Source organism: Ctenopharyngodon idella, chromosome 23 (genome assembly GCF_019924925.1).
Source record: "Ctenopharyngodon idella isolate HZGC_01 chromosome 23, HZGC01, whole genome shotgun sequence".
NCBI lineage: Eukaryota > Metazoa > Chordata > Actinopteri > Cypriniformes > Xenocyprididae > Ctenopharyngodon > Ctenopharyngodon idella.
The window spans coordinates 7,886,950-7,913,306 of record NC_067242.1 but is presented as its reverse complement, the minus strand read 5'-3'; the positions used below and the strand labels follow the sequence as shown (position 1 = coordinate 7,913,306).

General features: G+C 35.1%; 3 protein-coding genes across 9 annotated transcripts; 1 reads left to right on the top strand and 2 right to left on the bottom strand.

Annotated features, from left to right (window-relative positions):
* Positions 1 to 725: 725 nt before the first annotated feature.
* Positions 726 to 3,283, bottom strand: zgc:112496 (uncharacterized protein LOC541336 homolog). The gene is made up of 6 exons (XM_051882252.1): positions 3,135 to 3,283; positions 2,897 to 3,038; positions 1,775 to 1,868; positions 1,447 to 1,606; positions 1,213 to 1,365; positions 726 to 1,143 (listed from the first exon to the last, which is right to left on the bottom strand). Exons 2-6 carry the CDS (start codon positions 3,034 to 3,036, stop codon positions 944 to 946), a joined length of 747 nt encoding a protein of 248 aa, XP_051738212.1. The 5' UTR covers positions 3,037 to 3,038; positions 3,135 to 3,283; the 3' UTR covers positions 726 to 943.
* wdr24 (WD repeat domain 24) lies at positions 3,119 to 14,221 on the top strand. Of its 7 annotated transcripts, none has more exons than XM_051882251.1 (14): positions 3,290 to 3,338; positions 3,793 to 3,902; positions 4,132 to 4,159; positions 4,351 to 4,458; positions 6,148 to 6,508; positions 6,774 to 6,951; positions 8,183 to 8,607; positions 8,696 to 8,946; positions 10,397 to 10,506; positions 10,608 to 10,708; positions 11,990 to 12,094; positions 12,178 to 12,512; positions 12,633 to 12,817; positions 13,720 to 14,221. In XM_051882251.1, exons 4-14 carry the CDS (start codon positions 4,357 to 4,359, stop codon positions 13,886 to 13,888), a joined length of 2,322 nt encoding a protein of 773 aa, XP_051738211.1. In that variant the 5' UTR covers positions 3,290 to 3,338; positions 3,793 to 3,902; positions 4,132 to 4,159; positions 4,351 to 4,356; the 3' UTR covers positions 13,889 to 14,221. The 7 variants fall into 7 exon arrangements, 6 of the variants coding, with proteins under 6 accessions (XP_051738207.1, XP_051738211.1, XP_051738210.1 ...); XM_051882250.1 differs by having other exon boundaries at positions 12,175 to 12,512; XM_051882248.1 differs by having other exon boundaries at positions 8,681 to 8,946.
* A 1,786-nt stretch (positions 14,222 to 16,007) lies between these two features.
* On the bottom strand, positions 16,008 to 26,219 carry anks3 (ankyrin repeat and sterile alpha motif domain containing 3). The gene is made up of 16 exons (XM_051881871.1): positions 25,830 to 26,219; positions 25,285 to 25,469; positions 23,809 to 24,007; positions 23,574 to 23,695; positions 22,443 to 22,524; positions 21,932 to 22,049; positions 21,713 to 21,850; positions 20,114 to 20,239; positions 19,909 to 20,021; positions 19,686 to 19,826; positions 19,458 to 19,582; positions 19,090 to 19,231; positions 18,194 to 18,407; positions 17,231 to 17,290; positions 17,061 to 17,156; positions 16,008 to 16,850 (listed from the first exon to the last, which is right to left on the bottom strand). The coding sequence occupies exons 2-15, from the start codon at positions 25,461 to 25,463 to the stop codon at positions 17,074 to 17,076; spliced, it is 1,842 nt and encodes a 613-aa protein (XP_051737831.1). The 5' UTR covers positions 25,464 to 25,469; positions 25,830 to 26,219; the 3' UTR covers positions 16,008 to 16,850; positions 17,061 to 17,073.
* Positions 26,220 to 26,357: the final 138 nt, after the last annotated feature.

Genomic DNA, 26,357 nt, shown 5'->3' with positions numbered 1-26,357 from the left:
CCATCAGAATGGTATAGTCACCTCAGACTAAATATTATATATGTGGATAAATTTTGTTTATTTTACATGTGGTTTGCAGTTTTTGAAACTTAATATTTTCTTATTTCTTTTCAGTTCCTATAAATTAAAGAAAATATTTTAAATTAAATGTATTTTTTTAATATTTATATTTTTTAAATTATTGTATTTATTTTTTTTATAAATTTTATATATATATATATATATATATAAATAATCACACACATATATATGTATGAACCCTATTAGTCTCAGAAATTAAATTTTTTTAAAATTATTGTATTTTTTGTAAATTTTATATATATATATATATATATATATATAACCCTATTATTAGTCTCAGAAATTAAAAATATTTTTTAAATTATATTTATATATTTTTAAATTATTGAATTTTATACACACACACACACACATATATATATATTAGTCTCAGAAATTAAAAATATAATTTTTTTAATTAAATGTATTTTTTCAATATTTTATTTTTATATATATATATATATATATAACAATTTAAAGTAACTTTTCTATTATATTTAAATGATACTTATTCCTGATGCAAAGCTAGATTTTCAGAAATCATTCTAATATGCTAAAAACTCAGCTTTGCCATCACAGAAATAAATTACATTTTAAAATATATTGAAATAGAAGCGTTATTTTAAATGGTGTATTTATATACAGTACAACAAAGTATCTTTCAGGCCATTTAAAAAATTTGTTTTTAATTTTTACAAAGGTTTTATTGCTTTATTAAAACATCTATACATAAACAATTACAAATTCAGAAGAGAAACTATAAAATGTTGTCCCTCAAAAAAAAAAAAAAGATACTTTTGCAAAGGAATATCTTGACAACACCCTCCAGATAATATTGCATGTCAACACTAAGGCAAATGCAGAGAAGTGCACAATTTTGACTTTAAGATCGTGTAGTCTTCAGTCTCTTCGAGGGCTTTTCATCAGCTGTCTTCCTCTTCTCTGGCTTCTGATTGGTCACTGTGTTTGTTGCATCCATCAGATTGAACTCCTGTATTAATGAGGGCTGAATCTGATTGGCCACCGCCCATGCCCATAAACACTGCTCCACCCTGTGAGGAGTCCAGTCCTGCTGGCTGTCCACTGAGACAGGAAATAAGTAATATAGTAAGATCGTAATAAAGAAATATTTAAGCTTAACGTGCGTCTTACCTTTATTAAGCTGGGATGATTTATGCAGCATTTTCTGGAGGAAAAGTGCATAATGTTTGGCCGTGTACTCGACCGGTCTGAGCTCGGCGATGCTCTCCACAGCTTCATCAGCCATGAAGGCCACTTCACCTGGAGCTCCGGCCGCCAACACGGCTGACAGAGACAGTTTGATGGAGTTTAAATGTGTATTATTACAGTTACTGCATGCATGCATGATTTGATAGGTGTGTGTACCTGATGCAGTTGCTGGACCGACACCTTTGAGTTTGCACAGCTCTGTAATTGCTGCCTGGACATCGGGCAACAAACCGAATGCTTTGCTAGTCGAGCTCTGAACCGCATCCTCGCTGTTCGAGCCAATGAGCTGCTGCAGACGTGGCCTGAACTTCCCTTTCTGAGAGGAAGCAGCCATCATCATCATCAACCATCAAAGAGAGCAATGCACTTGTGCATAATAGTCAATAATAGTGTGTGAACTGAATGAACGTCACTGCGTGCCTATTTCCGGCATCATGTTTCTTGCTAATTACGTAGAGTGTGAATCTATTTCTATTGTGCTTACAGTCAGTTTCCACTCCATGATCTTGACGAGCTCAGCATGTGTGAGGGAACGCTGGGATCGAGCTGAGATCGCTGTGGGCAGCTCCTCCTGAAACCTGGAAAAGACAGACAATGGCACTAAGATTTCCTGCAACTGCATTATATTCTGATGCAAATACAATAATGACCATAAAAAGACATTTTAGGTGTGTATTTCTGAGAACTCAAGTCTATTTTTTCTAGTGAAGCTGCATTTCAGGTGTCAAATTGCATGGTAATTATGATGAGTAGGCCAACATTATGAATTAAAATGATCAAGATAAAATTAATACAAATACTTTAAAATGGATATAATTTAACAATATTTTAATTCCTATAATTTATCATTTATTTTAAATGTAAATATTTAAGTAATTTATATTTGTAAGTAATATGATTATTAATACATAAATTAATATTCAACTATATTCTGATGCAAATACAATAATAAACATAAAAAGACATTTTAGGTGTTTGTGAGAACTCAGTTTTTATTTATTTTTGTAGTCGTTCACATGACCTTTTAAATGTAGAGTTAATACTAGAGAAGCCTCATTTAAGGTTGTCAAATTGCATGCTAATTGATAATTATGAGGAGAAGGCAAAAATTATGAATTCAAATAATAAAATTATCACAGTATTTAAAATTATATATATATAATATTAATTATTAAAAATATAGTTTAAATTGTATATAATTTATTTTAAATGTATATATTTTAGTCATTTATGTTTGTAATTAATATGATTTTAATATATTCAATTTTTGAAACCCTGTTATTAGTTTCTCATAAATTAAATATATATATTTTTAAATTAAATGTTTTGAAACATATACATACATATATATATATATATATATACACACACACATATATACATATATATAAATAATTATTTTAATTTGTTTTTATTTTAATATACAGTACATATACACTAAAGTGTTTTAGTATATATATACACTAGTATTTAGTATAATATAATTAGTATATTATAAAGATTATTAATATATACATTAATATTCAATTCTATTCTGATGCAAATAAATAAATAAAATAATGAACATAAAAAGACATTTTAGCTGTGTGTTTGTAAGAACTCAAACCATTTGTCCAGTTGCAAGAGCTTTCCAGAAGTCTTGCCCTTTACAGCTGATTTTGCTTCTATCACAGTCCAGTATTTTCCATGAATCCCTCTCCATACAGCTGGATCTTCACAGTCAAACAGACTCCCGTCCACGGACATGACTGAGTGAGAGAAGAGAAAGATAATTCACAAACACAGTTCATAACATTCACTGCAGATCTCAAACAAGCAAGCCAAATAGCAGCATATTATCATACCAGGATGTGTTATGATAAATAGTCCGTTGTGTGAACTTTTAAAGGCGTTTTTAACCAATTTTGCAGCTCTTTCCCAAAGCTCAGGTCTCCTGACTGAACTCGACTGAACCAGCGCGCGCCATGCGAGGGGAGGTGACGTCAGCGGCAAACGTAAACAATAATTCTACATCCGCTTCATGAACGGACACATTTGTTTTTAAAAGGGTAAGTTCTGCGCGGTTATTTCAGCAATATCTAAACTCATATTACAGCTGAACATTCATGTTCGGAAACATGATAAGCTGAATTATGAAATCGAGTTATTACTGCTGTTCTGAGGTGTTTCTGAAGCTGTATGACACTTTTGTTGTGGCAAGTGACTGCCACGAGCTCTAAACGACTCATATTTAGTACATATATTATTCCACGCATAAGTAATACAGCTGTAAAATTATAAAAATGTTTCATTTTTATATCCTCGAAGCACCAATCGGCCAGTATGAATGGTGATTATGAATAGTTATTATATCAATTACATAATATATAGAAAAAAGGTTTATAAACTCTTTACAGTCAGCTGTCAACATCTCACTGCTAATATGATTTCTAAAATTGCGTTGAACTTGTATTAATATAGCTTCTCTGCCAGTGATATTGCTGCTATGTTTCTGTTCTGCAGGTCGGTGTGTAATTCCATAGGAAGATGTTAAACGCGCTCGCGTGCATGTGTGCGTAATGTCACGCACTGGCTGTCACGTGAGGTGGATTTTTTTTGTCTGAACACAGACGGTGAGATAAAAACCCTGAATTTAAATAATAACATTAATAATCCCTTGGATGTTTGTCATTTTACCACCACAAATCATTTCTAGAATAATTAAAAAAAAAAAAAATCGAATGATCTACTTATTCAAATATGATCTATAAAGAGTAGTTTAATCATTCATGTATAATTGTTTTGAAATAATAAATACAGTGATGAAATGTGTTTGCTGTTTCTGGCCTCATTTTCCCAAAGGTCCCAGAGGTTGGGGTTTTTTTGAAGGGTAAGCGTAAGTGTGAACTGCTTACATTATTCATGTATGTTTTTACATTTATTGCTAAATGTATAAGATGAGATAAATGCACCTCCAACCTTGAGATGTTCGTGTTGATGAATCTGTCCTCCACCTGCTGGCCAGAGAAGGAACTGCAGCAGCTGCATCTCTCTCATCTCCTGTTTCTCTGTATTCTGCAGCTTGAGATGGAGAAGATGACCAAGGTCAGCACCATCAGTGGCCGTACCATGTTTTGCCACCTGGATGCTCCTGCCAACGCCATCAGCGTGTGTCGGGATGCTACGCAGGTATTGTATTTTTTGTGGTTGTTCACATGACTTTTTAAGATTAGCCCATTTCAAAGAGAAGCATTGCTACTCTGAATTTTAAAAAAAAATGGTGGTTTAAACAATTTTCACTCAGATATTGCTAGTAAATTTCACAAATAATTACAAAGAAACAGCAAGTAACACATTGAATTAAATGTGAAATTTTGAAGTGGAAGATATAGTTAATAATATAGTTAATTGCATTAGTAAACATTAACAATATAGCATTTATTAATCTTAGTTAAAGTTAATATTAATGTTAACATTATTAAAATCATAAGTTGTATCTGTTAATATTATTTAATGGACTTGAGCTAAAAATGAACTAAAAATGAATGTTACGTTAATAAAGATGTTAATAACAAATGTATTGCTTATTGTTAGTTAATGCAATTAATGTTAAGTAATGGGACCTTATTGTAAAAGGTTACCTATTTATTTATTTTTTAATGTGTATATTTGTATATTGTAGTAATTTGTATTTGTAATTTATTTTGTTATTAATATGTAAATTAATATTCAGTCTGTCAGTCAATAATTAATTATTCAATAAGTAATTGTCAATAATAAAAATTTATATTTAAAATACTATTTTTGTATATTATAGTAATTTATTTGTAATTTATATTGTTATTAATATGTAAATTAATACTAATTCTGTCAATCAATAATTAATTATTCAATAATTCATTATCAATAATAAAAAATATTTCAAATATTATTTTTGTATATTGTAGTAATTTGTATTTTTAATTAATGTTGTTATTAATATGTAAATAAATACTAATTCTGTCAATAAATTATTTATTATCAATAAAAAATAATATTTCAAATATTATTTTTGTATATTGTAGTAATTTATTTGTAATTTATATTGTTATTAATATGTAAATTAATATTCAATCTGTCAATCAATAATTAATTATTCAATACTTCATTATCAATAATAAAAATTAATATTTAAAATACTATTTTTGTATAATGTAGTAATTTGTATTTTTATTTTTTTTATTTTGTTATTAATATGTAAATAATATTCAGTCTGTCAATCAATAATTAATTATTCACTAATTAATTGTCAATAATACAATTAATATTTAAAATATTATTTTTGTATATTATAGTAATTTATTTGTAATTTATATTGTTATTAATATGTAAATTAATACTAATTCTGTCAATCAATAATTAATTATCAATAATAAAAATGAATATTTAAAATATTATTTTTGTATATCGAAGTAATTTGTATTTGTAATTTATATTGTTATTAATATGTAAATTAATATTCAATTTGTCAATCAATAATTAATTATTCAATAATTAATTGTCAATAAAAAAAATTATATTTAAAATACTATTTGGTTAATGTCATTAGATATTCAATTAAATTTACATTTATTTGTATGGCGCTTTTCACAAAATATATAGTTTCAAAGCAGCTTTACAGAAAATGCATGTTTCTACATTACAATTTAGAGTAATCTGTTATCAGAGATGACTGTCTAAGTAATCTCCACATTTCAGAAATGTACAGTTTTAAGATAATGCAAATCATGTATTCATTTAGGCAGAAACAATGATCTCATTAAAGCAGTTATTACAAGTTAAAATATTAAATATCTAGAAAATATAGATACAGTTAACTTGTGATTGATCATGTTTCAGGTGGTGGTTGCTGGGCGAAATATTTTCAAGATATACGGTCTGGAGGAAGATGGTTTCGTGGAGCGTCTGAACCTGCGCGTGGGCCGCAAACCCTCGCTGAACTTCAGCTGTGCGGACGTCATGTGGCATCAGATGGAGGAGAACCTGCTGGCCACCGCCGCCACTAATGGAGCCGTGGTGACGTGGAACCTGGCGCGGCCGTGCCGTAACAAACAGGAGCAGTTGTTCACAGAGCACAAGCGCACGGTCAACAAGGTCTGTTTTCACCCTACTGAGGTGAACATGCTGCTGTCCGGCTCTCAGGACGGATTCATGAAGTGTTTTGACCTGCGAAAGAAGGAAAGCGTCAGCACGTTTTCTGGTACGTACAATCTTGTGTGCAGATGAGCATCTCTGACTTTTCTATAACATCTGCATAAGCTGAAGTATGTACATTTAAAAGTAATAATTCACCCAAAAAATGACACTAAAAAGCCACAACACACCATCCAAGGAGCTATTTTCAAATGCACTTAAATTTGAGAAGCAAATCTGGAGCTTCTTTGACACTAAATAGTTTCTTATTTGATGCTTCAGATATGGAAGCTGTACACAATCAATGTGAACATCAATCTGTGTTTTTGCAGGTCAGTCTGAGAGCGTGAGAGATGTGCAGTTCAGTATGAAGGATTATTTCACATTCGCGGCCTCGTTCGAGAATGGAAACGTGCAGCTGTGGGACATCCGCAGACCCGACCGTTACGAGAGGATGTTCACCGCGCACACTGGCCCCGTCTTCTGCTGTGACTGGCACCCTGAGGACAGGTGTGTTCTCATTTAAGGAAACTAATTGTAATAATAGTACATTTGTATTTGTATGGCACCTTTAATATGTGCCACTCAGTGCTTCACAGGCTGGCATATAAAAAATACAGAAAAACATGAGCAATAAACAAGAAAATGAAAGTAAAATAATATAAAATGAAAAGGAAATAATAACAATAATAAAATTCCTAAACTTAAAAGATTTAAAGAATTATTAATATTATTACTATTATTATTATAAAATTCTATATAATGAAATATGAAACTTACAAAAGTAAAAAATTAAATAAGAAAGATAAAATAAAAAGGAAATAGTAAAAATAATAATAGTAAAATTCTAAATAATGACTTAAGAAACTTAAAAGTGAACAATTAAAAAAAGAAAGATAAAAGGAGAAGGAAATGGTAATAATGATAATAATTATTATTATAATAATTATAATAGTAAAAGTCTAAATAATGACGTAAACATAAGTGCAAATTTAAAAAAGGAAGAAAAAATAAGAAGGAAATAATAATAACAATAATAAAATTCTTAATTAAAAAATTTGAAAGAATAATGATAAATTATTATATATAATAATTATTATAAATTATTAAATAAATATATAAATTATTATAAATAATTTAAGAAACTTAAAAAAGTTACAATTAAAGAAAAGGACGATAAAATAAAAAGGAAATAGTAATAACAATAATAGTAAAATTATAAATAATGACTTAAGAAACTTAATAAAAGTGAACATTTAAAAAAGGAAGAGGAGTGAGAAGGAAATAATATTAATAATAGTAAAATTCTAAATTTATGACTTAAGAAATTTAAAAAAATGAAAATAAAAAAAATATAAATAATAAAATAAAATAAAAATATTAATAATAGTAGTACAATTCTAAATAATGACTAAAGAAACTTAAAAAAGTGAAAATGTAAAAAAAGGAAAATAAAATGAAAAGGAAATAATACTATTACTAATAATTATAGTAGTTTTCCAAATAATGACTTAAGAAACTTTTTTTAAAAAGTGAAAATAGTAAAAAAAGAAAGACAAAATAAGTAGTCATAATAGTAAAATTCTAAAGAATTTGTTAGAAACGTAAAATATCTTGTCTTAGCTAACTTAAAAAGATGTTTTGTCTAATTTCAGTTGGTAAAAGGTTAACTTAACCCTAACTTAACTTCAACCCTATTTGGCTCTGTTGTGTATATATAAGTCTTGTCTGTCTCTTGTAGGGGTTGGCTCGCCACAGGCGGACGTGACAAGATGGTGAAAGTCTGGGACATGTCAACCAATCGCGTGAAGGAGATCTACTGCGTTCAGACCATTGCGTCGGTGGCCAGAGTGAAGTGGCGTCCGGAGCGGCGCTATCACCTGGCCACCTGCTCCATGATGGTGGACCACAACATCTACGTGTGGGACGTCCGCCGGCCATTCATCCCCTTCGCCACGTTCGAGGAGCACAAAGACGTGACCACGGGAATCGTGTGGCGGCACCAGCATGACCCTGACTTCCTTCTGTCAGGGTCCAAGGACAGCACACTGTACCAGCACATGTTTAAAGATGCCAGCAGGCCCGTCGACCATGCCAACCCTGAAGGACTCTGTTTCGGGTTGTTCGGCGACCTGGCATTTGCTGCTAAAGAGAGTCTGATGACCGGTGAGTGACCCAGTTAAAGTCTAAAATGTTTATCGACATTGATTTCTTATCAGAATATTGTCTTTCTTAATAGCTCCCCCTTCTGTAGGGGATGTGGGGCGTAAAACCTACCCAGGCGGCGATCGGCGGTACCCCATCTTCTTCTTCAAGAAGCCCGATGTGACGGCGCAGTTTGCGCAGGTGTCCAGCGCGCTCAGTGTGTTTGAGAGTGAAGCGGGCAGCAGCATCGGCATGGACTGGTTCATTAACACCGCGCAGAGTTACCTGCTTAGTGGGAAACCCTTTGCCGAGCTCTGTGAGCACAACGCTCAAGTCGCCAAGAAACTCAACAGACTGCAGGTACTTGACTTTGATTTAAAATATTAAAGGGGACCTATTATGCCCCTTTTCACAAGATGTAATATAAGTCTCTGGTGTCTCCAGAATGTGTCTGTGAAGTTTCAGCTCAAAATCCCCCACAGATCATTTATTATAGCTTGTCAAATTTGCCCCTATTTGGGTATGAGCAAAAACACGCCGTTTTTGTGTGTGTCCCTTTAAATGCAAATGAGCTGCTGCTCCCGGCCCCCTTTCCAGAAGAGGGCGGAGCTTTAACAGCTCAACAGAAACAAAGCTGGAGAATCTCACGCAGCCAAAATGAGGATTGTCAGTAACGGTGTTCAGCCTTACATTGTTCAAACCGGAGTCGGACACTGATGGAGAGACTCAGGAAGAAGTTACAACTTTTAGAATGAAACTGGACGTTTCTGAATGGTTAGTGGATAAATTTATGTAGTTGCTGTGGAGTTGATTCAACTCATCGACTAGCATGTGTCGTCATGTTAATCTTTTGTGCAAATCCAGCATTGAATTGACCCTCGTTTGTGAAGCACTCCGGCGTAAAATGACGGCATGGTAACAACACTCAACAGCTCAACATGGCCTCACCCTCTTTGTTGTGTGTTCTCAGGGGCGGGGTTTATATAAATTTTAGGGTTTGTGATGTCACCAACCCGGGAAGAAGCTCACTGTAGTCCCTACCAGCCGTTTGTTGTAGTTCTTAAACAGCAAATTCTTTAAAAGAAAATATCTCCCTTTTGCATCGAATTTTGAGCGTCGTAACTTTGCAGATGTTGTTTATGCTCAAACAGCAACATTACACACTAACTAAAGTTAAAAAAGTGAAATCATAATCAAGGACCGCTTTAACTTGAAGTCCCCCCTGAGATTTTACATTTATATTGTAATAATTTAACAACACATTCACATGTTCATGGTTCTCTGGTGTTGGTTTTCTTTTTTTTATTTTATAAACTTTATTTAGGCTTCTGATAAGGCATACACTTCAACGAACATGAGGTCCAGACAGGGAAACAACAGTATGATACATTCTAACTTTCTAACATATTGAAATAAGTGGCAACAAACAAAATAATGTAAAAATTGTTAAAGATAAATATCCCTGATATGTAAAATATTAGAAGGTTTGGCATCTCAAAAGATGTCATCAAGAAGACATAAAGAAAAATAGATAAACCAAATAAAAAAATAAATATTTTTTACTTTAAAAAAGTTACAAAAATCTGATACAGTGCATAAGACCAGTGTATTCTCTAGTGGTCTAATACAGGCTTCCATATTTTCCTAAATAAATCAAACTTGTCATTTATGACATGTCGTAATATGTATAATGTTCTCCAGCTCTGATCTTGGTTTTCTGATGTCACATGACATGTAGATAAACCAATAAAACATTTCATCTCTGTGTTTCGTTTTGATTTAATTACATTTTTGTTTGTGTGCTATATAGGAATCGACCACATGGACGATGCTGCGAATTATGTTTTCCGAGCCGGCTAATCCGTCCTTGTCAACCAATCACAATCTGAATAAGTCAGGAAACCTTCCGCTCGTCAACAGGTACTGATATTACCCCATGTGATTTTTGATTTCTGAATCCTAACCTCTTATAATGTTCATTGTTGCTCAGTTCTGTCTTTTATCTGCATCCTGTACTGTAGCTTCAGTATGAAGGAGATGAGCGCTGCTCTCAATGAGAGAAACAAAGAAAACAGACAAGACAACATACACAGCTTGGAGACCAACCTCAACAACAATGACGGTGAGACACAGAAAACTGCAATGTGTTTGCCTGAGAAACATTGCCTTCACTCCCAAAACCTTTGCATTTCCTCAGAAACTTTGCGTCCATTCCCAAGACCTTTGCTTTTCTGAGAAACTTTTCGTTCACTTGCAAGACCTTTGTGTTTCCCGGGAAACTTTGCATTCGTTCTCAAATCCTTTGCTTTCCCGAAAAACTTTGCATTCACTCGCAAGACCTTTGTGTTTCCTGGGAAACTTTGCGTTCATTCCCAAAACCTTTGCTTTCCCAAGAAACTTTGCATTCACTCGCAAGACTTTTGCGTTTCCTGGTAAACTTTGCATTCGTTCCCAAAACCTTTGCTTTTCCCGAGAAATTTTGCGTTCGTTCCCAAAACCTTTGCTTTCCCGAGAAACTTTGCGTTCGTTCTTAAGACCTTTGCTTTTCCAAGAAACTTTGCGTTCACTTGCAAGACCTTTGCGTTTCCCAAGAAACTTTGAGTTCACTCACAAGACCTTTGCGTTTCTCGGGAAACTTTGCATTCATTCCCAAAACCTTTTCTTTTCCCGAGAACATTGCGTTCGTTCCCAAAACCTTTGCTTTTCCTGAGAAACTTTGCGTTCACTCACAGAAGTTTTGCATTTTCCAAGAAACTTTCTTTCATTTACTTGGAATGAGCTCAAAAGTTTTGTGAGCAAGTGCAAAGTTTTGAGCGAATGTTTTCAAATGCGAAAAGCATTGAAATATATTTTTCTATATATTTTTTCTATTTTTGACATTTTTCCGTCACCATGTCCTTTTATAAAAAATAAATGTAAATTAACAAAATCTTAAAACTCCATGGGCATTTCTATGATGAATATACTTATGTCGTTCCAAACCTACATGATTGTCATTGAGTAACGTCTTAAATTTCAGTCTGTTCTTCTAGAAAAGCAATCATATGACTTCAGGAGACTGTATTCTCCTGGTCACTATATGTTTGCATTGTATTGAAAAGAGCAACTTGAACATTCTTCTAAACATGTTCCACAGAAGACAAAAAGTCATACAGGTTGGGAACGACCCTTAAATGATGACCAAATTGTCTTTTTTTTGGTGAACTAACCCTTTAAACACCTCAGGGTCAATGGCTTGGCTCAGGGGCTCAGTTATTATAGCGATGAATTTTGATTCTAGTAATTATGGTTCACTCCTCCAGTGTCTCCACGGCTTCTTCAGCTGTCAGCCCAGATTTTTAGCTACCAGGAAAACCTTACAAACACTAAAAGAGTGGATAAAGATCTCTGTTTCTGTGTGCAGAGAACGAGGAGACGGAGGGCAGCGAGGGTCAGGCAGAGTATCTGTTTGGAGACGCTGAACTTGATGATGATGATCTCTACAGCATGGAACACGACAACCAGGCAGGTTAGTCGACACCTCCAACACATATAACACATGTCCGTGATATATAAAGAGAAAAAAACTAAAGATTTCGGTCTTTCCAGCAGAGGAGCCCGAGTACCTGCTCCCTCAGGAGGCGTTCCCGTTACGCCACGAGATCATGGACCATCCCTCGGCCCCGGAGCCGGTGCAGGAGAAGCCAGAGTCGCCCCACGTGAGCGGCAGCGAGGCCGAGAGCACGTGCCTGACTCCCATGGAGTCCATCAGTCTCATTTCTGTCTCGCAGCTGCTTTTCTCGCCCCACCTGCCGCCCAAGTTCTTCTGCCCCATTGTGAAGGAGATGCTCTGTTACTACGCCGAGCAGGGCGACGTGCAGATGGCCGTGTCCGTGCTGATCGTGCTGGGCGATCGCATCCGTAAGGAGATCGACGAACTCACGCAGGTGAGGCCTGTGCTTCTTTCATGTCTTTTGTATCATACAGTATGCGTTTTTAAATTCCACTGCGCTATTTCTCATTGTTTTTCTATGCAAACGCACTAGACAGGCATGTTTGTTTTTCAGGAACACTGGTATATGTCCTACATCGACCTGCTGCAGCGGTTCGAGCTATGGAACGTCAGCAACGAGGTGATCAAACTGAGCACGTGCGGTGCCATCATGTGTCTAAATCAAGCGTCCACCACTTTACACATCAACTGCAGCAACTGTAAGCGACCAATGAGCAACAAGGGCTGGATCTGTGACAGGTACGACCTCCAAGCACTGACTTTTATCTTGTCTTTCAAAATCATTCAGTTCAAATTCAGTTTTTTATCTAGTGTACCCTTTAACATTAGAGCTCCTATGTCTATTATGGTGTTTAAAGGTCATCTAAAGGTGCATTTGTTTTCTCTGTTATATTGTGTTATGTATATATTGTTTTTGTACAGTTGTACAGTATATATTGTTATTTTGTATTGTTAACTAAAACTAAAACCATAAAAAACATTCATTACTTGAAATAAAATAAACATTAACTAGACATTTAAAGAAAAGTAATAAAATGATAAAGAAAAACACACAACAAAATTACTAAAATTTAAATTAAAACAGAAAATATAAAAATAAATTGTAGTTTAATGTTGCTTATAAAATGAATATTTTATATTACAATAAAATGTAATTATGTTATTACAAATATATTTATTATTTATTTATTATTATATAATTTATTATTTCATCATATATATATATATACACACACAATATTTTATATTACAATAAAATGTAATCATATTAGTTATTTCCTCATACATATATATATATATATATATATATATATATACACACACACACACACACACACACACTCTATGGGTCCATTTTATAAATAAATAAAATTAATATATTTAATTTTAAATTATAATTAAATAATTTTACATTATAATTATAGATTATTATTATTATAGTAAATAAATTATTATAATTTATTTACTATTATATAATTTATTAATTAATTTTATTTCACTTATTGTAAATTAATAAAATTTTTAAAATATACTTTAAAATATTTTAGAAAATAATTTGGAAAAATTGCAAAAATTCCCCATATATATATATATATATATATTGTAATTTTTGTAATTGTGTGTATTGTATCCCTCCATAGGTGCCACCAGTGTGCGAGTGTGTGTGCGGTTTGCCATCACGTGGTCAAAGGCTTGTTTGTGTGGTGTCAAGGCTGCAGTCACGGAGGACACCTGGAACATGTGATGGAGTGGCTGAAACAGTCGAAACACTGTCCGGCCGGCTGCGGACACCTGTGTGAATACACCTGACACCAAACACACCTGGTCAAACTCTGGGCGCTCTCTAAGCAGAGGACCAATCAGGCTGCTACTTATGGGGAAAAATAAATATAACTAATGATCTGATGATAATCAAACTCATAGAAGGGAATCTGTACACTTGAATGTGTGCTAAAACAATCAGCAAGCTTTTTTTTAGTTTTTGGAGATTTTGTTTTATAAATACAATCTAATGTATGTAATTGAATTACACTCAAGATGCCCTTGGCTTTGGGAATATGATTCATTCACATTGAAACTACTCTGGAAAATGATGTAAATCAGATTATTTAATAAGAATCAATAAAGCCAGTCTTTGCTAGACATCTGTCCGAGTCTGTGATCATGAAGACACCAAAAAACTTTAAAAGTGACTTTCTTTGGAAGAATTTGATCTAAATGTTAGCTGATTATATAAAATGGAGTTTCTTTATTCTTTCTGTATCATATGCATATTCACTGATATAAACAGGCCACAAAATAAGAACATACTAATGTCTTTGCATTAAATACATAATATTAAACCAAGTGCCATTTATTGTAAAGAAAGAGTGCATTTCTCACCAAAACATTTTACAAAAAGAAAGTTTGAAACGCTAAAACCAATAGGTTCAGTGCTGTGTTTGTTTGTGGTTAGTGGATGATGATTTTGATTCTCTACACCTGTGAGAACTTGAGGAGAACTTACTTCATACAGCCACTACAACTCTGGCATCATTTTTTGCAGATGTCATTTGCTTTCATATTTTGCTATGCAATGAATCCCAGATGTTTTAAAATGTCTTAGGCCCGTTCTCACTAAGAACGATAACTATAAAGATAACTATGTTTGCGTCCACACTAACGAGCGATAACGGTGTGTTTATTCTGAGCTCGCGCTGCGGTTTCAAAGTGTTTATAACATGTTTTTGCTGTTCTTGTTGCGTTTACACGGCTTTAACCAGCAGATGTCCTCAGCATGCTATGTTTCGAGTGAATAGCTAGTGAAATCGATCTAATCTAGCTGAATTTAGATGACTATATATGAAGTCAATATAGCGGAATAAAAACAACGCCTAGTCTTTTTCACTGCAACTTCAAAGAAAGCAAAACAATGTTGTCGAAACTATGCTGGATACCTGGGGTAATTTTATGTTACACTGTTTTGCTAGCCTAGCATAATGATCTCAACGTTACTTCTAACCATTTATTCCGAGGGTATACTATGACCAATTGTTTTCAATGGTCTCCAAACGGTTGAAGGTCAAAATTGCAGTTTTAGCGCATACGCGATTCCGTATTCTTCAAAAAGCTTACGCTAAATGTCCTACGCCTTCCCTATTCAACTTACGAAAAAAACGGAACTGGCGCCGCGTTCGTTCCGTAAGTTGAATAAGGAAGGCGTAGGAAATTTAGCGTAAGCTTTTTGAAGAATACGGAATCGCGTTCTGGTGGAAGCACTTGTGATGCGATCATTTGTGCCTATAAAGCATATAAATTTTTTTAGAAAATGACCGATCGTTTCGCTAGATAAGACCCTTATTCCTCGTCTGGTATCGTTTAAAGCCCTTTGAAGCTGCACTGAAACTGTAATTTTGACCTTCAACCGTTTGGAGACCATTGAAGTCCACTATAAGGACAAAAATCCTGGAATGTTTTCATCAAAAACCTTAATTTCTTTACGACTGAAGAAAGATGGACATCTTGGATGACATGGGGGTGAGTAAATTATCAGGAAATTTTTATTTGAAAGTGGACTAATCCTTTAACTTCTCCGCAATGTCGTCCGCCATTTTAAATACGCGAGCCCTTAAATTAGAATGGATTCTGATTGGCTGTCAGTGTTTTATCGTTCAGCAGCTGAAAAAAAAATCGTTTATGGACAAATATTGTTTCTCTATATCGTTATAGATGTGATGTGGACACTGCTATTCTTTTATATTTAGTACGATTTTTAGAACTATATCTCTATCGTTATATTTATAGTTATCGTTCTTGGTGTTAACGGGCTTTTAGTGTCCAAATACAGGACTGGTGTCCACTCCTCCTCAGATGTTTGGATCAAGTGTCTTCTCTTTAATTATGTTCTTCCAAACAGTTTGATGCTCATGCAAAGACTACACAATATGTCTTACAGATTTAAAAGCTTTATTATTTCCAGACCTTAAAAGACTCGATTTATGTACATTTATGTGACATAATTACACAACAGACTTTGTTTTCATAACTGAGAAATGTTGACAAGCTGATTTACATAAAAAAGATAATATAAAATTTATATTTTTACACATTTAAAGACAAGCTCTTTTATAATATAAAACTGACAGTAGCTCCAACAATACGACCATAAACCTGGATGTGCAGCTCAGGTCACAAATGGCCTTATTCATGAAACACCAGCAGAATGAATTTCTATGTACATTTTTGTATTTGAACTGAATATGGCAGGTTTTGGCAAACAAGGCCCAATAAGTGGATTTAGAGCATACATAGGATTTAAGACAATAAGATTAGACAAACAATTGAGAGTAAAGATATCTGAGGTTTGATTTATGGAAAAAAAGACTTATTATAAGTCTTTAAATAGGCATAAAACAAATCTAATCAGAGGTTTGATTGGTTGTACAGCAATAAAGAGTATCTGTGCTTGCAGCGTCCACACATGTATTTCTGTACAATCTGCATACCTGACAGGCAGATCAAATTCCCCGGCTCTGCCCTGTCCGACACAGCTGTCTGCGATTGGTCAGTTCTCATGATGCAGCCATGTGACTTGAGCACAGGTCAGAGACTCTCTTCACCTGCTTGTCATGTTTGGCCACCCTGCCACCAACTTTGCTCCTTGTTTGGCCCGTCATCTCCATCCAAACTCATGTCATACTGGACCGACACGGGTTCTCCTCTCTGGCCCGTCCCTGCGGCCGTTTGTGTGTTCAGGGTGGTTTTTCACCCTCCGTCGGTAAAAGCGAGTGTCCTGCAAGGATAAACAGATCAGTTAGAAAGAAATCTCTTCTGCTCATCAAAGCTGCATTTATTTATAAACGCTAATATTAGTAGTATTAATTTCTTAATCTTGTAGGAATACTGTCAAAACAGTTTGTGTACACAGACTTCCATTGTTTTACTTCATAGAAATGTTTATGTACACATAATGAGGCTTTGTGTGTGTGTGAGAGAAACTGACCCATTGGCAGCCACTAGGATTCTTCCCAGTTGTGTGAGCTTTTCTCTGAAGCGCTCAGATGCTGGAGACTGTGAAGGACTTCCTTCAGACTGTCAGCTGGACAGAGACGCACAATATGAATTCACACGTCCATGAGAAGGAAGCATTATACACACACGCAGAAGTCTTACCGAGCTCCGCCATATGAGAGTCCATGTTAGACAGCAGCTGAGAGCATGTGAACCCGTCGCCTGCGACATACAAACATGTTAATACAACTGATGTCTGACAGATCAACACATCAAAACAGCCTGAAATACTTCTGTTATACTGTTTTAATCCAGAGCTCAACAGTCTGCACACAAAAATGCCATTCAGATCTCTATAGAAAAAAAAGGGTCACACTTTAATTTAGGGTCCAGTTCTCACAATTAACTAAGACTTTTTTGCCGCAATAAACTCCTAATTACTGCATATTAATAATTAGTAAGATAGTTGTTAAGTTTAGGTACTGGGTAGGATTATGGGATGTAGAATATGGTCATGCAGAATAAGGCATTAATATGTGCTTTATTAGTGAGAATTGGACCTTAAACTAAAATGTTACCAAAAAATTATAGTGATAAGGACACAACTTTCAAGATGAAACAAGCATTAGATACATATAGCAAGTGATAATATATATGTTTGAGGTTTGGAGCTAATATTGTGTCTTTATAGTGCATCAAATTTATTATTTATTTATTTATTTATTTTTTGCGAGCAAAACCACCAATGATGTTTTTCCCTTTTTTTAAATTTGCAAAATAATTAACTAAAAAAAGTGTCTTAAGCAAAACTCTTGCAGGCAAGTACAAAATATATGAATATATATTTATAAATAATTGTATTAATTTATATATAAATAAATAAATGTTTTGACAAAATTATTAGTAGTTTTGCATGCAAATAATTTTTTGCGTACTCTATAAGCCACAAGTTGGTGTGATTTCAGCAACATTTTTATAATATATTTGTGTTTAGATTGCATTATTTGCAATGCATTCTGGGAATGAATTAGTGAATTTCCTCTTGTACATAGATTTATAGCTTAATTCTTTTTTGGATTTTTTTGCATTTTTACGCAAATCAAACCATTGGCAGGTTCTGCACACCTTTCCCCGCCGCTCGACCGTCTTCCTGCGTGTGTGTGTTGCGTAGAGCGTGTAGTTTTCCGCTCAGCGTCTGAACACGTCTGGTGTTCTCCTGCAGCTCTGCCTGAACGCTCTTCCACGCCATCTTCTCCTCCATCAGACATCCCTCCATCACGGCACGCAGCTCCTTCTCCTGAGACACCTGAGCCTGTAGAGACTCCACCTCCACACAACGCTACACACACACACATTTACAGGAAGTAAAGAAAAGCTTAGAAGAACCACACAATAACTACAGCAAACTTGCAGTTATTATGTGGTAAATTTATGGCAGTGTTTGCCACAAATTGTTGCCAGAACAGCATTTTTACAACTTCAATTTAATGCATGGCAACCTTTGATCTCAAAGTGTTTTAATGGACACATTTTATAGCATGTTGTTTGTTTTATTGTGATCTGTTACACAACTAAATTAATATAAAGTACAGATTTTATTCGTTTAGAGGCAGTTAAAACCTTATGAACAATACGGTTATATAACAAGAAGCGACCTGAATTAACAATTATAACATTACTTTGTGAAATAGGTTTAGAAGTTCAACAAGTGCACTACAAGACAGAAGCTTGTCACTCTGCGTACATTCAAAGACACACAATCTCGTTTTTGACGCATTTTTTTGACACATTGTTGATGTTACAGTGTTATTAAATAATAACAAGCTAGGTGCAAATTACAAGATGATTCTAATTCTCTTATATATATATACACACACACACACACACACACATTTTAATTTTAATATATAAATGTTTTTTTTATATATTTAAATATATATATATTATTTTATTTCAGTTCTATTTCAATTAATGAAAACTATTTTTAGTTATAGTTAGCAATGGATCAAGTGAATCAGTACCTTATGAAGCTGAATGGCCATTTCCTGCATCTCAGCCTCTAGTTGGTCGGCGTACGCCTGCTCTAACGCATCACTGGGTGGCCGGGCGTTACTATGCCAACGGGCTATTGCTGATGTCATCTTCCTCTTAGGACCAAATAGACTATGAAGAGAAAAGCACAACTAGTAAAGTACAATAAAATTAAATAAGATGGATTTATAATACAATAAAATTATATTTAATAAAATTAAATGAGATACATTTTAGTACATTACAATGCATTTTTAATAACGTACAAAAAAATGGGATCATGGGGATACTGAAGCCTATTTCAATAAAATAAAAAAAAATAAATAAAGGGATGCGGAATCTATGAAGGGAGACTCACGTGATGCCAACTTCCTTGAGGTCATTCTCGGTAAGTGTGAGGAAGATTCTCAGGTCGATGTCTTGCTCCTCCAGCAGGGGGAGGTACTTACTGAACCCGATCTGCTCCAGAAACTCTGCCAGATCCTGTGACACATATACACACTTTACTGGTGCATCTGAGGTCAAGAACACATCACTATATGACACCAATATGGAAGAGACTAGAAGAATATGCAAACACACACACCTTGGGTCCAGTGTATGAAGGAGGAGGTCCAGAGGAAGACGGCGCCTCACGGTAACCTGTGCTGTTGTAAGGACTCCTGCCTTTGGAGTGCTGGAGCTTGTTGGATCGACGTGGACAACTCCTCTTTGCTTGATCGGAATCCTGCAAACATGAATGAGACATTAGGTGAACAGTTTGTCGGAGATGTTTGTTGTGAGCTACAGTGATGCATGATGGTTTGGACCTCATTGCTTTCCAGCGACGCCTCCCTGCTGAGTCCGAGGAGATGAGACAAACCTTCACTGCTGCTGCTGCTGCTCCTCATGGTGGGCATGTCATTATCGAAGAACAGCTCATCTACATACACAACAGAAACAGAATCACATCATATCGCATGTTCTTAGCGGATGCATCGGTGAGAATGATTAACATTTTGCTGAACAGCTCACCTCTACTGCTATTGCTCTGGCCGTCAAGCTCATTGATGGGGGAAGTGACGTCACGGTTGCAGATTCCCTCACTCTGATCGCCAACGCCCTGGAAGGTCATGTATCCGGGTGGAGCCGCGGGAACCTCTGCAATGAAAGAACATTTGTACTCGACCGACCGTATAAATGTACGGAGCCCCGCACATGACATGCAAGAAAAAAAATAAATTGTGCGCACAATTTACTATTTCGTTCCCTCGATTTGCTAAATTGTGCGGATGATTTACTATTTCGTTCCCTCGATTTGCTAAATCGTGTGGATGATTTACTATTTCGTTCCCTCGATTTGCTAAATCGTGCGTACGATTTACTATTTTGTTCCCTCGATTTGCTAAATCGTGCGGATGATTTACTATTTCGTTCCCTCAATTTGCTAAATCGTGCGTACGATTTACTATTTCGTTCCCTCGATTTGCTAAATCGTGCGTACGATTTACTATTTCGTTCCCTCGATTTGCTAAATCGTGCGGATGATTTACTATTTCGTTCCCTCGATTTGCTAAATCGTGCGTACGATTTACTATTTCGTTCCCTCGATTTGCTAAATCGTGCGGATGATTTACTATTTCGTTCCCTCGATTTGCTAAATCGTGCGGATGATTTACTATTTCGTTCCCTCGATTTGCTAAATCGTGCAGACGATTTACTATTTCGTTCCCTCGATTTTCTAAATCGCACAGGCGATTTACTATTTCATTCCCTCGATTTGCTAAATCGCGTTGACGATTTACTATTTTGTTCCCTTGATTTGCTAAATCACGTGGACGATTTACTATTTAGTTCCCTCGATTTTCTAAATCACGTGGACGATTTACTATTTCGTTTCCTCGATTTGCTAAATCGCGTTGACGATTTACTATTTAGTTCCCTCGATTTTCTAAATCACGTGGACGATTTACTATTTCGTTTCCTCGATTTGCTAAATCACGTGGACGATTTACTATTTCGTTCCCTTGATTTGATAAATCACGTGGACGATTTACTATTTCATTCCCCTCGATTTTCTAAATTGTGCGGGTGATTTACTATTTTGTTCCCTCGATTTGCTAAATCGTGCAGATGATTTACTATTTCCTTTCCTTGATTTGCTAAATTGTGCAGACGATTTACTATTTCGTTCCCTCGATTTGCTAAATCATGTGGACGATTTACTCTTTCATTCCCTCGATTTGCTATATCGTGCACACGACTTACTAATTAGTTCCCTCGATTTATAAATAATGCACATGATATAGTAAATTGAGGGAACGAATTAGTAAATTGTGCTATTTTTTTCCTGCATGTCACGTGCGTGGCTCTGTACAAAAGTTTGCAGTGACTCTGAAGACTGGAGTAATGATGCTGAAAATTCAGCTTTGATCACAGGAATAAATTACATTTTAACATATTTAAATAGAAAACTATTATTTTACATATTAATAATATTTCACAATATTAGAGTTTTTACTGTATTTTTGATTAAATAAATGCAGCCTTGGTGAGCAGAAGAGGCTTCTTTCAAAAACATAAAAAAATATTACAGACCTTAAACTTTTGCACACATCTATATCATGCGAGTACCTTGTTTAGAGCCGACTCTGAAGCGAGCGATAGCTTGAGGGCCATCGTGAATGCTGGGTCCTCTGGTTCTAGTCCGAGCTGAACGGACTCTAGGGCTCGAACTTTCTTCTTCAGAGGAGCTCAACTCCTCATACAGAGCTACACAGAGAGATAAGCTGTGTTATTCTCTGCATGTATGATAAAAAAGGAAAATTACAAATGCTGAGGTGTGTGACTGACATGATTTGGCTCTCATGACGTGCATGTCGATGAGGCTGGCGATTTTGGTGTGTCCGTACAACATAGCCAGTGCTCTCGCCGTTTCTCCCTTATTGTTCCTCTCCTCCGTTCGTACACCCTGAATCATACACAGAATCAAAAATACTGAAAACATATGTGCGTTTATTATATTAATATTAGGGGTGTAAATATATGCTCTTACATCATTTAGTACAGACTCATAATTGAATTGTTGTGAGGCATCATGAAAGAAGAAATTCAGTCACAACTGATTCAGTCACAGTTTGATTTGATTTTTTTTTTCAATGTTTTTAAAACTATGCAAAGAATAATTAGAGAGACAACTCATACTAAAAACAAATTTTACCTCTGGAAATAGGTCTTGATTATCAATTTTCGTAATGGATGCATTGAGTTTTCTTTGTCAGATTGATGCACATCCAAAATTATTATAAATAATAATGATTTTTCATTTGAAATATATCACATTTCATAGTAAAGTCACACTTGCATGGTTGAGGAGGTTCTGAACGATGATTTCATGGCCGGACGCTGCAGCTTCCATGAGCGGTGTAAATCCTGACAGCGGCTCTCTGTGAGAACAGAGGTCAAAGATTTAATGGCTCTCAAAAGGACATGTGTTTACTGAGAGTTATGAATTGTTAATGTATGAACTGTTATTCTGTCATGACAACTCTCTGAGTGTTTGGCATGGTAATGGATATGACGATGTTGATATGTCTGGTCTTGGCAGAATAGATCTGCTACATACACAACACGCTGCTGTGAGCAAGTAACCCGTAGCAGATCTATACAGGTGGAGCTGGGGAAGGTGAAGTGTTTCTGAAAGTGCACTACAACTGCTATAGCAAATGCTGACCAAGTATTTGATGGTTGAGCAGCGAGCTCATTGGCTACTGATACTGGAGGAACCAATCAGCTGTGCCCTATAGAGAATGATGTGATTGCAAGCAGATTGAGTTTAGGACTTATCATCCTGAGCCTCATTACAGAACTTTGTATTGTTGTAAATGCAGCAAATCAGCATATTAGAATGATTTCTGAAGGATCATGTGACACTGAAGACTGGAGTAATGATGCTGAAAATTTAGCTTTGCATCACATAAACAAGTTACATTTTAAAATATATTCAAATAGAAAACAGTTCTTTTAATATTTCACAATAATACTGTTTTTACTGTATTTTTTGATCAAATAGATGTCGTCTTGGTGAGCAGAAGAGACTTCTTTCAAAACATTAACAAATCTAAATTATTCCAAACAGTGTCGTATAATTTCGCAAATAAAAAATATTTTGCATTTTTAATCCAATTTGGTGTAAAAATGTCTAAATCTTTCAGCTGGCTTCAGATCAAAAAATAGGTCAAGATATATACTGATGACATCACCAATGAATCAATTAATTCACCATATCGGAACTGGAAGGTCAATGTCTAGGGAACATTGCATTGTGGGATTGGAAAATGTCCCATGCATGCAGAAAATGTGCATATTGTGCAAATTATACAAACTGCAAAAACAGTATTGCCTGCTATTCTGAAAGAAGGAGAGTTCAAGAATGATTGAGAAGAACATTATATTTGCTTGTAGGTTTGTATTAATAAATGCAAATGTTACTCACTTGACATTTGCATTGGCGTGATTCTCTAATAAGAATTTGACCATCTGCTGATGTCCAGTAGCCGTGCTGTGCAACAAAGCCGTCCATCCACGCACATCCTTACATTCGAGCTGCGCTCCTTGCTGTACAGAGAGAAAGTTTCATCCAGTATTGTACAGTGACTGCTGAGTCTTTTGAGAAAGAAACTGCATAATTCAATCAACAACTTTTCTTAAATTCTTAACGTGAATCTCACCTGCAGTAGGAAGTAGGCGATGCTCTCGTTACCACAGCTGGCGGCGAGCATCAGGGGTGTGAGTCCTTTAGACGTGGTGGTGTTGACGCTGACGCTCGTCTCCAGCAGCAGGTTAGCGATACTATCATGGCCGATATATGCAGCGTACATCAGAGGAGTCCAACCACCAATGTTTTTCCCATCCAAATCCACATCTCCCCTGAAATAACATTTGGATTATAGAAAGTGGAGATTTTCTAAATAATTTTTTTGTTGTTGTTGCATTTGGTAACGTTTGGTAAATGAGTCATCAGGTATCAGGAAAACCTTATTAGGGCAAATTTTAAAGTGTGGCTTCTGAGACATGATAACAGTGCATTGTTTGTGTGAATACTGTATAGATTCTGAATAACAGCTGTAATGTTAGTATTAACATTAATGTCAACATTCTAGGAACAATTTTTTTTGTTTTAGTTTTGTTTTTTTACAACCAAAACTGTTTCTTTAATATCTATTTCAATTAAAGTCGGCATGAAATGGAAGCTGCGATAGTCTTTTCTTCCCTATTGTGACGTATATCAGTGGAAGCTTGTTTCTGTCGTGGAATTTTTTAAAAAAAAAAAAAGATAATTGCGACTTTTTAAACTCACAATTGTGACCTTACATCTCGCAATTCTGACTTTTTTCTCTCGCAATTGCAAGATTATATCTTGCAATTGTGACTTCTTTTCTCAGAATTGTGATATAAACTCGAAATTGTGAGTTATAAAGTCCAATTATGAGTTTATATTTCACAATTCTGAGAAAAGAAGTCAATTGCGAGAAAAAAATTCAGAATCGTGAGATAAAAAAGTAGAAATGACCTTTGTTTATTTTTTATTCATTGGCAGAAACAAGCTATATCCGAGTGAAATGGCTTCTCGAATGAGAAAAAATGTAGGGCGGGGATTGATTTTGTCAGTGGGGAACTGATTGGATGGTTGTGGTTTGCTATTGGTGGATCTCATGTGAGTGACAGGTTGCCCCGCCCTCGCGCCAGTAAACACGTCATCAGAGAAGAGAAGAGATGTCGCTGCAAGAGGGAGGGGAACTTATTTGATTAAAGATTATGAGGACACGTGAATTAAAAAAATAACAATGTGCACGGATAAATCATTTATAATAAATCCTGCAATATTCCATAAAAAAAGAATAGTCATTTTTGATTTCATGGTAACTTTAAAATATGGTAACAGTGGATTTATCTATTATGCATTGTTTGTATGCACTGCATAGATTATGAATAACAGCCTAATGTTAGTATTTACAGTAATGTCAACGTTCTAGGAACGATTTTTTAGGTTTTATTTTTTACAACCAAAAATAAACATTTACGGAACGTTATGAGTACCAGATCTATTTCTTTTAAATCTATTTCTTCATGCACACTGGACTAAAACATGTCAAAAAACTGTTAGCTGGGTAACATGCATGAACAGCAAACGTATTCCACCTTACCTGCGAATGCATTCGGCCACCACATCATACTGTCCGATAGAGCAGGCGGTGTGAAGATCCAGCGGCACGTTCAGCTCCTCCGGGCCGATCAGAGCATCTCCACCGTCCGCCAGCCACACGGACAGACTCGCGCCTAACTGATCCGACTCGCTGCTGGCCTCGTCGCTCAGTTCAGACATCCTCCTCTGCAAATGAGGTTTGATATGTACAGTATATGTGTGTATGTATAGCCTATATGTTATTATTTATTTAATCTCTCTCCAGATATTTTGCAGTTTATTTAGTGAGATTATATTCCGTTATCTGGTCTCAGACATTTAAAGGGCTTTTGTTCTTGGATCAATTCAACTCAGTTATGCTATCTCAAACTCATATCCATAATAATATTATGTTTATAGCATGGTTATGACGCTGAAAGTTAGTTACAAAAGGTTAAACCAAACTTTAAGTATGGAAATGACAATTTTTTTTTACATCAACAGTTAATGCATAAACGCATAACTCAGCAACTAAATAAAGCACCCGGCAACTAAAAGCTTACAAACCTTGAAATAATTCAAACTTTGCAATTCAAAGTTTTTTTCAGAAATCGCAAACGCAGCGGCAACTCAAAGGAAGTTTTGTGTTTCAGCCGGGGAGTGTTGTTGAATATGTCTTAGGGAGCACACAGGGATTTGTAGTCTTATGTTTGTTTCCCATAATACAGTATGAACGGCAAGTGCGCAAAGTAGAACTACATATCCCATGATCCTCTGCTCCAGCACTGATAGGTTACGTGCCTGACGACTTCAAACAGCAACATGTTTGTTAATAAAATGCAAAGGAATTTTACACATAAAACTAAAGGTTTGTTTTCAGGAAAAGCGTTGACTTCTGGAGAAATAATGCACTAAAATTAATTGAGATATAAGCTGACATTTCTATAAGCCTTTTAAATACGTTGCCATAGCATCGCTTCCATCACATCGTCAACACGCTGCCACCGATATAATAGTATTTGTTAAAGAAAAAAAGTACTTATAATAAATCATATAAGGTATATATATAAAAAAAAAAAAATTAAACAAAAAAAA

Coding starts and splice junctions, on each gene's coding strand:
- zgc:112496 (XM_051882252.1), bottom strand. CDS start 3,036: ATGTCCGTGGACGGGAGTCTGTTTGACTGTGAAGATCCAGCTGTATGG. Junction 1,869..2,896: donor CTCTTGCAACTGGACAAATG/GTTTGAGTTCTT, acceptor TGTCTTTTCCAG/GTTTCAGGAGGAGCTGCCCA. Junction 1,366..1,446: donor CGGTCCAGCAACTGCATCAG/GTACACACACCT, acceptor TGTCTCTGTCAG/CCGTGTTGGCGGCCGGAGCT.
- wdr24 (XM_051882247.1), top strand. CDS start 4,357: ATGGAGAAGATGACCAAGGTCAGCACCATCAGTGGCCGTACCATGTTT. Junction 10,709..11,989: donor CAACCTCAACAACAATGACG/GTGAGACACAGA, acceptor TTCTGTGTGCAG/AGAACGAGGAGACGGAGGGC. Junction 12,513..12,632: donor AGATCGACGAACTCACGCAG/GTGAGGCCTGTG, acceptor TTTGTTTTTCAG/GAACACTGGTATATGTCCTA.
- anks3 (XM_051881871.1), bottom strand. CDS start 25,463: ATGTCTGAACTGAGCGACGAGGCCAGCAGCGAGTCGGATCAGTTAGGC. Junction 22,050..22,442: donor TTCAGAACCTCCTCAACCAT/GCAAGTGTGACT, acceptor TGTATGATTCAG/GGTGTACGAACGGAGGAGAG. Junction 19,232..19,457: donor CTCAAGGAAGTTGGCATCAC/GTGAGTCTCCCT, acceptor TTCTCTTCATAG/TCTATTTGGTCCTAAGAGGA.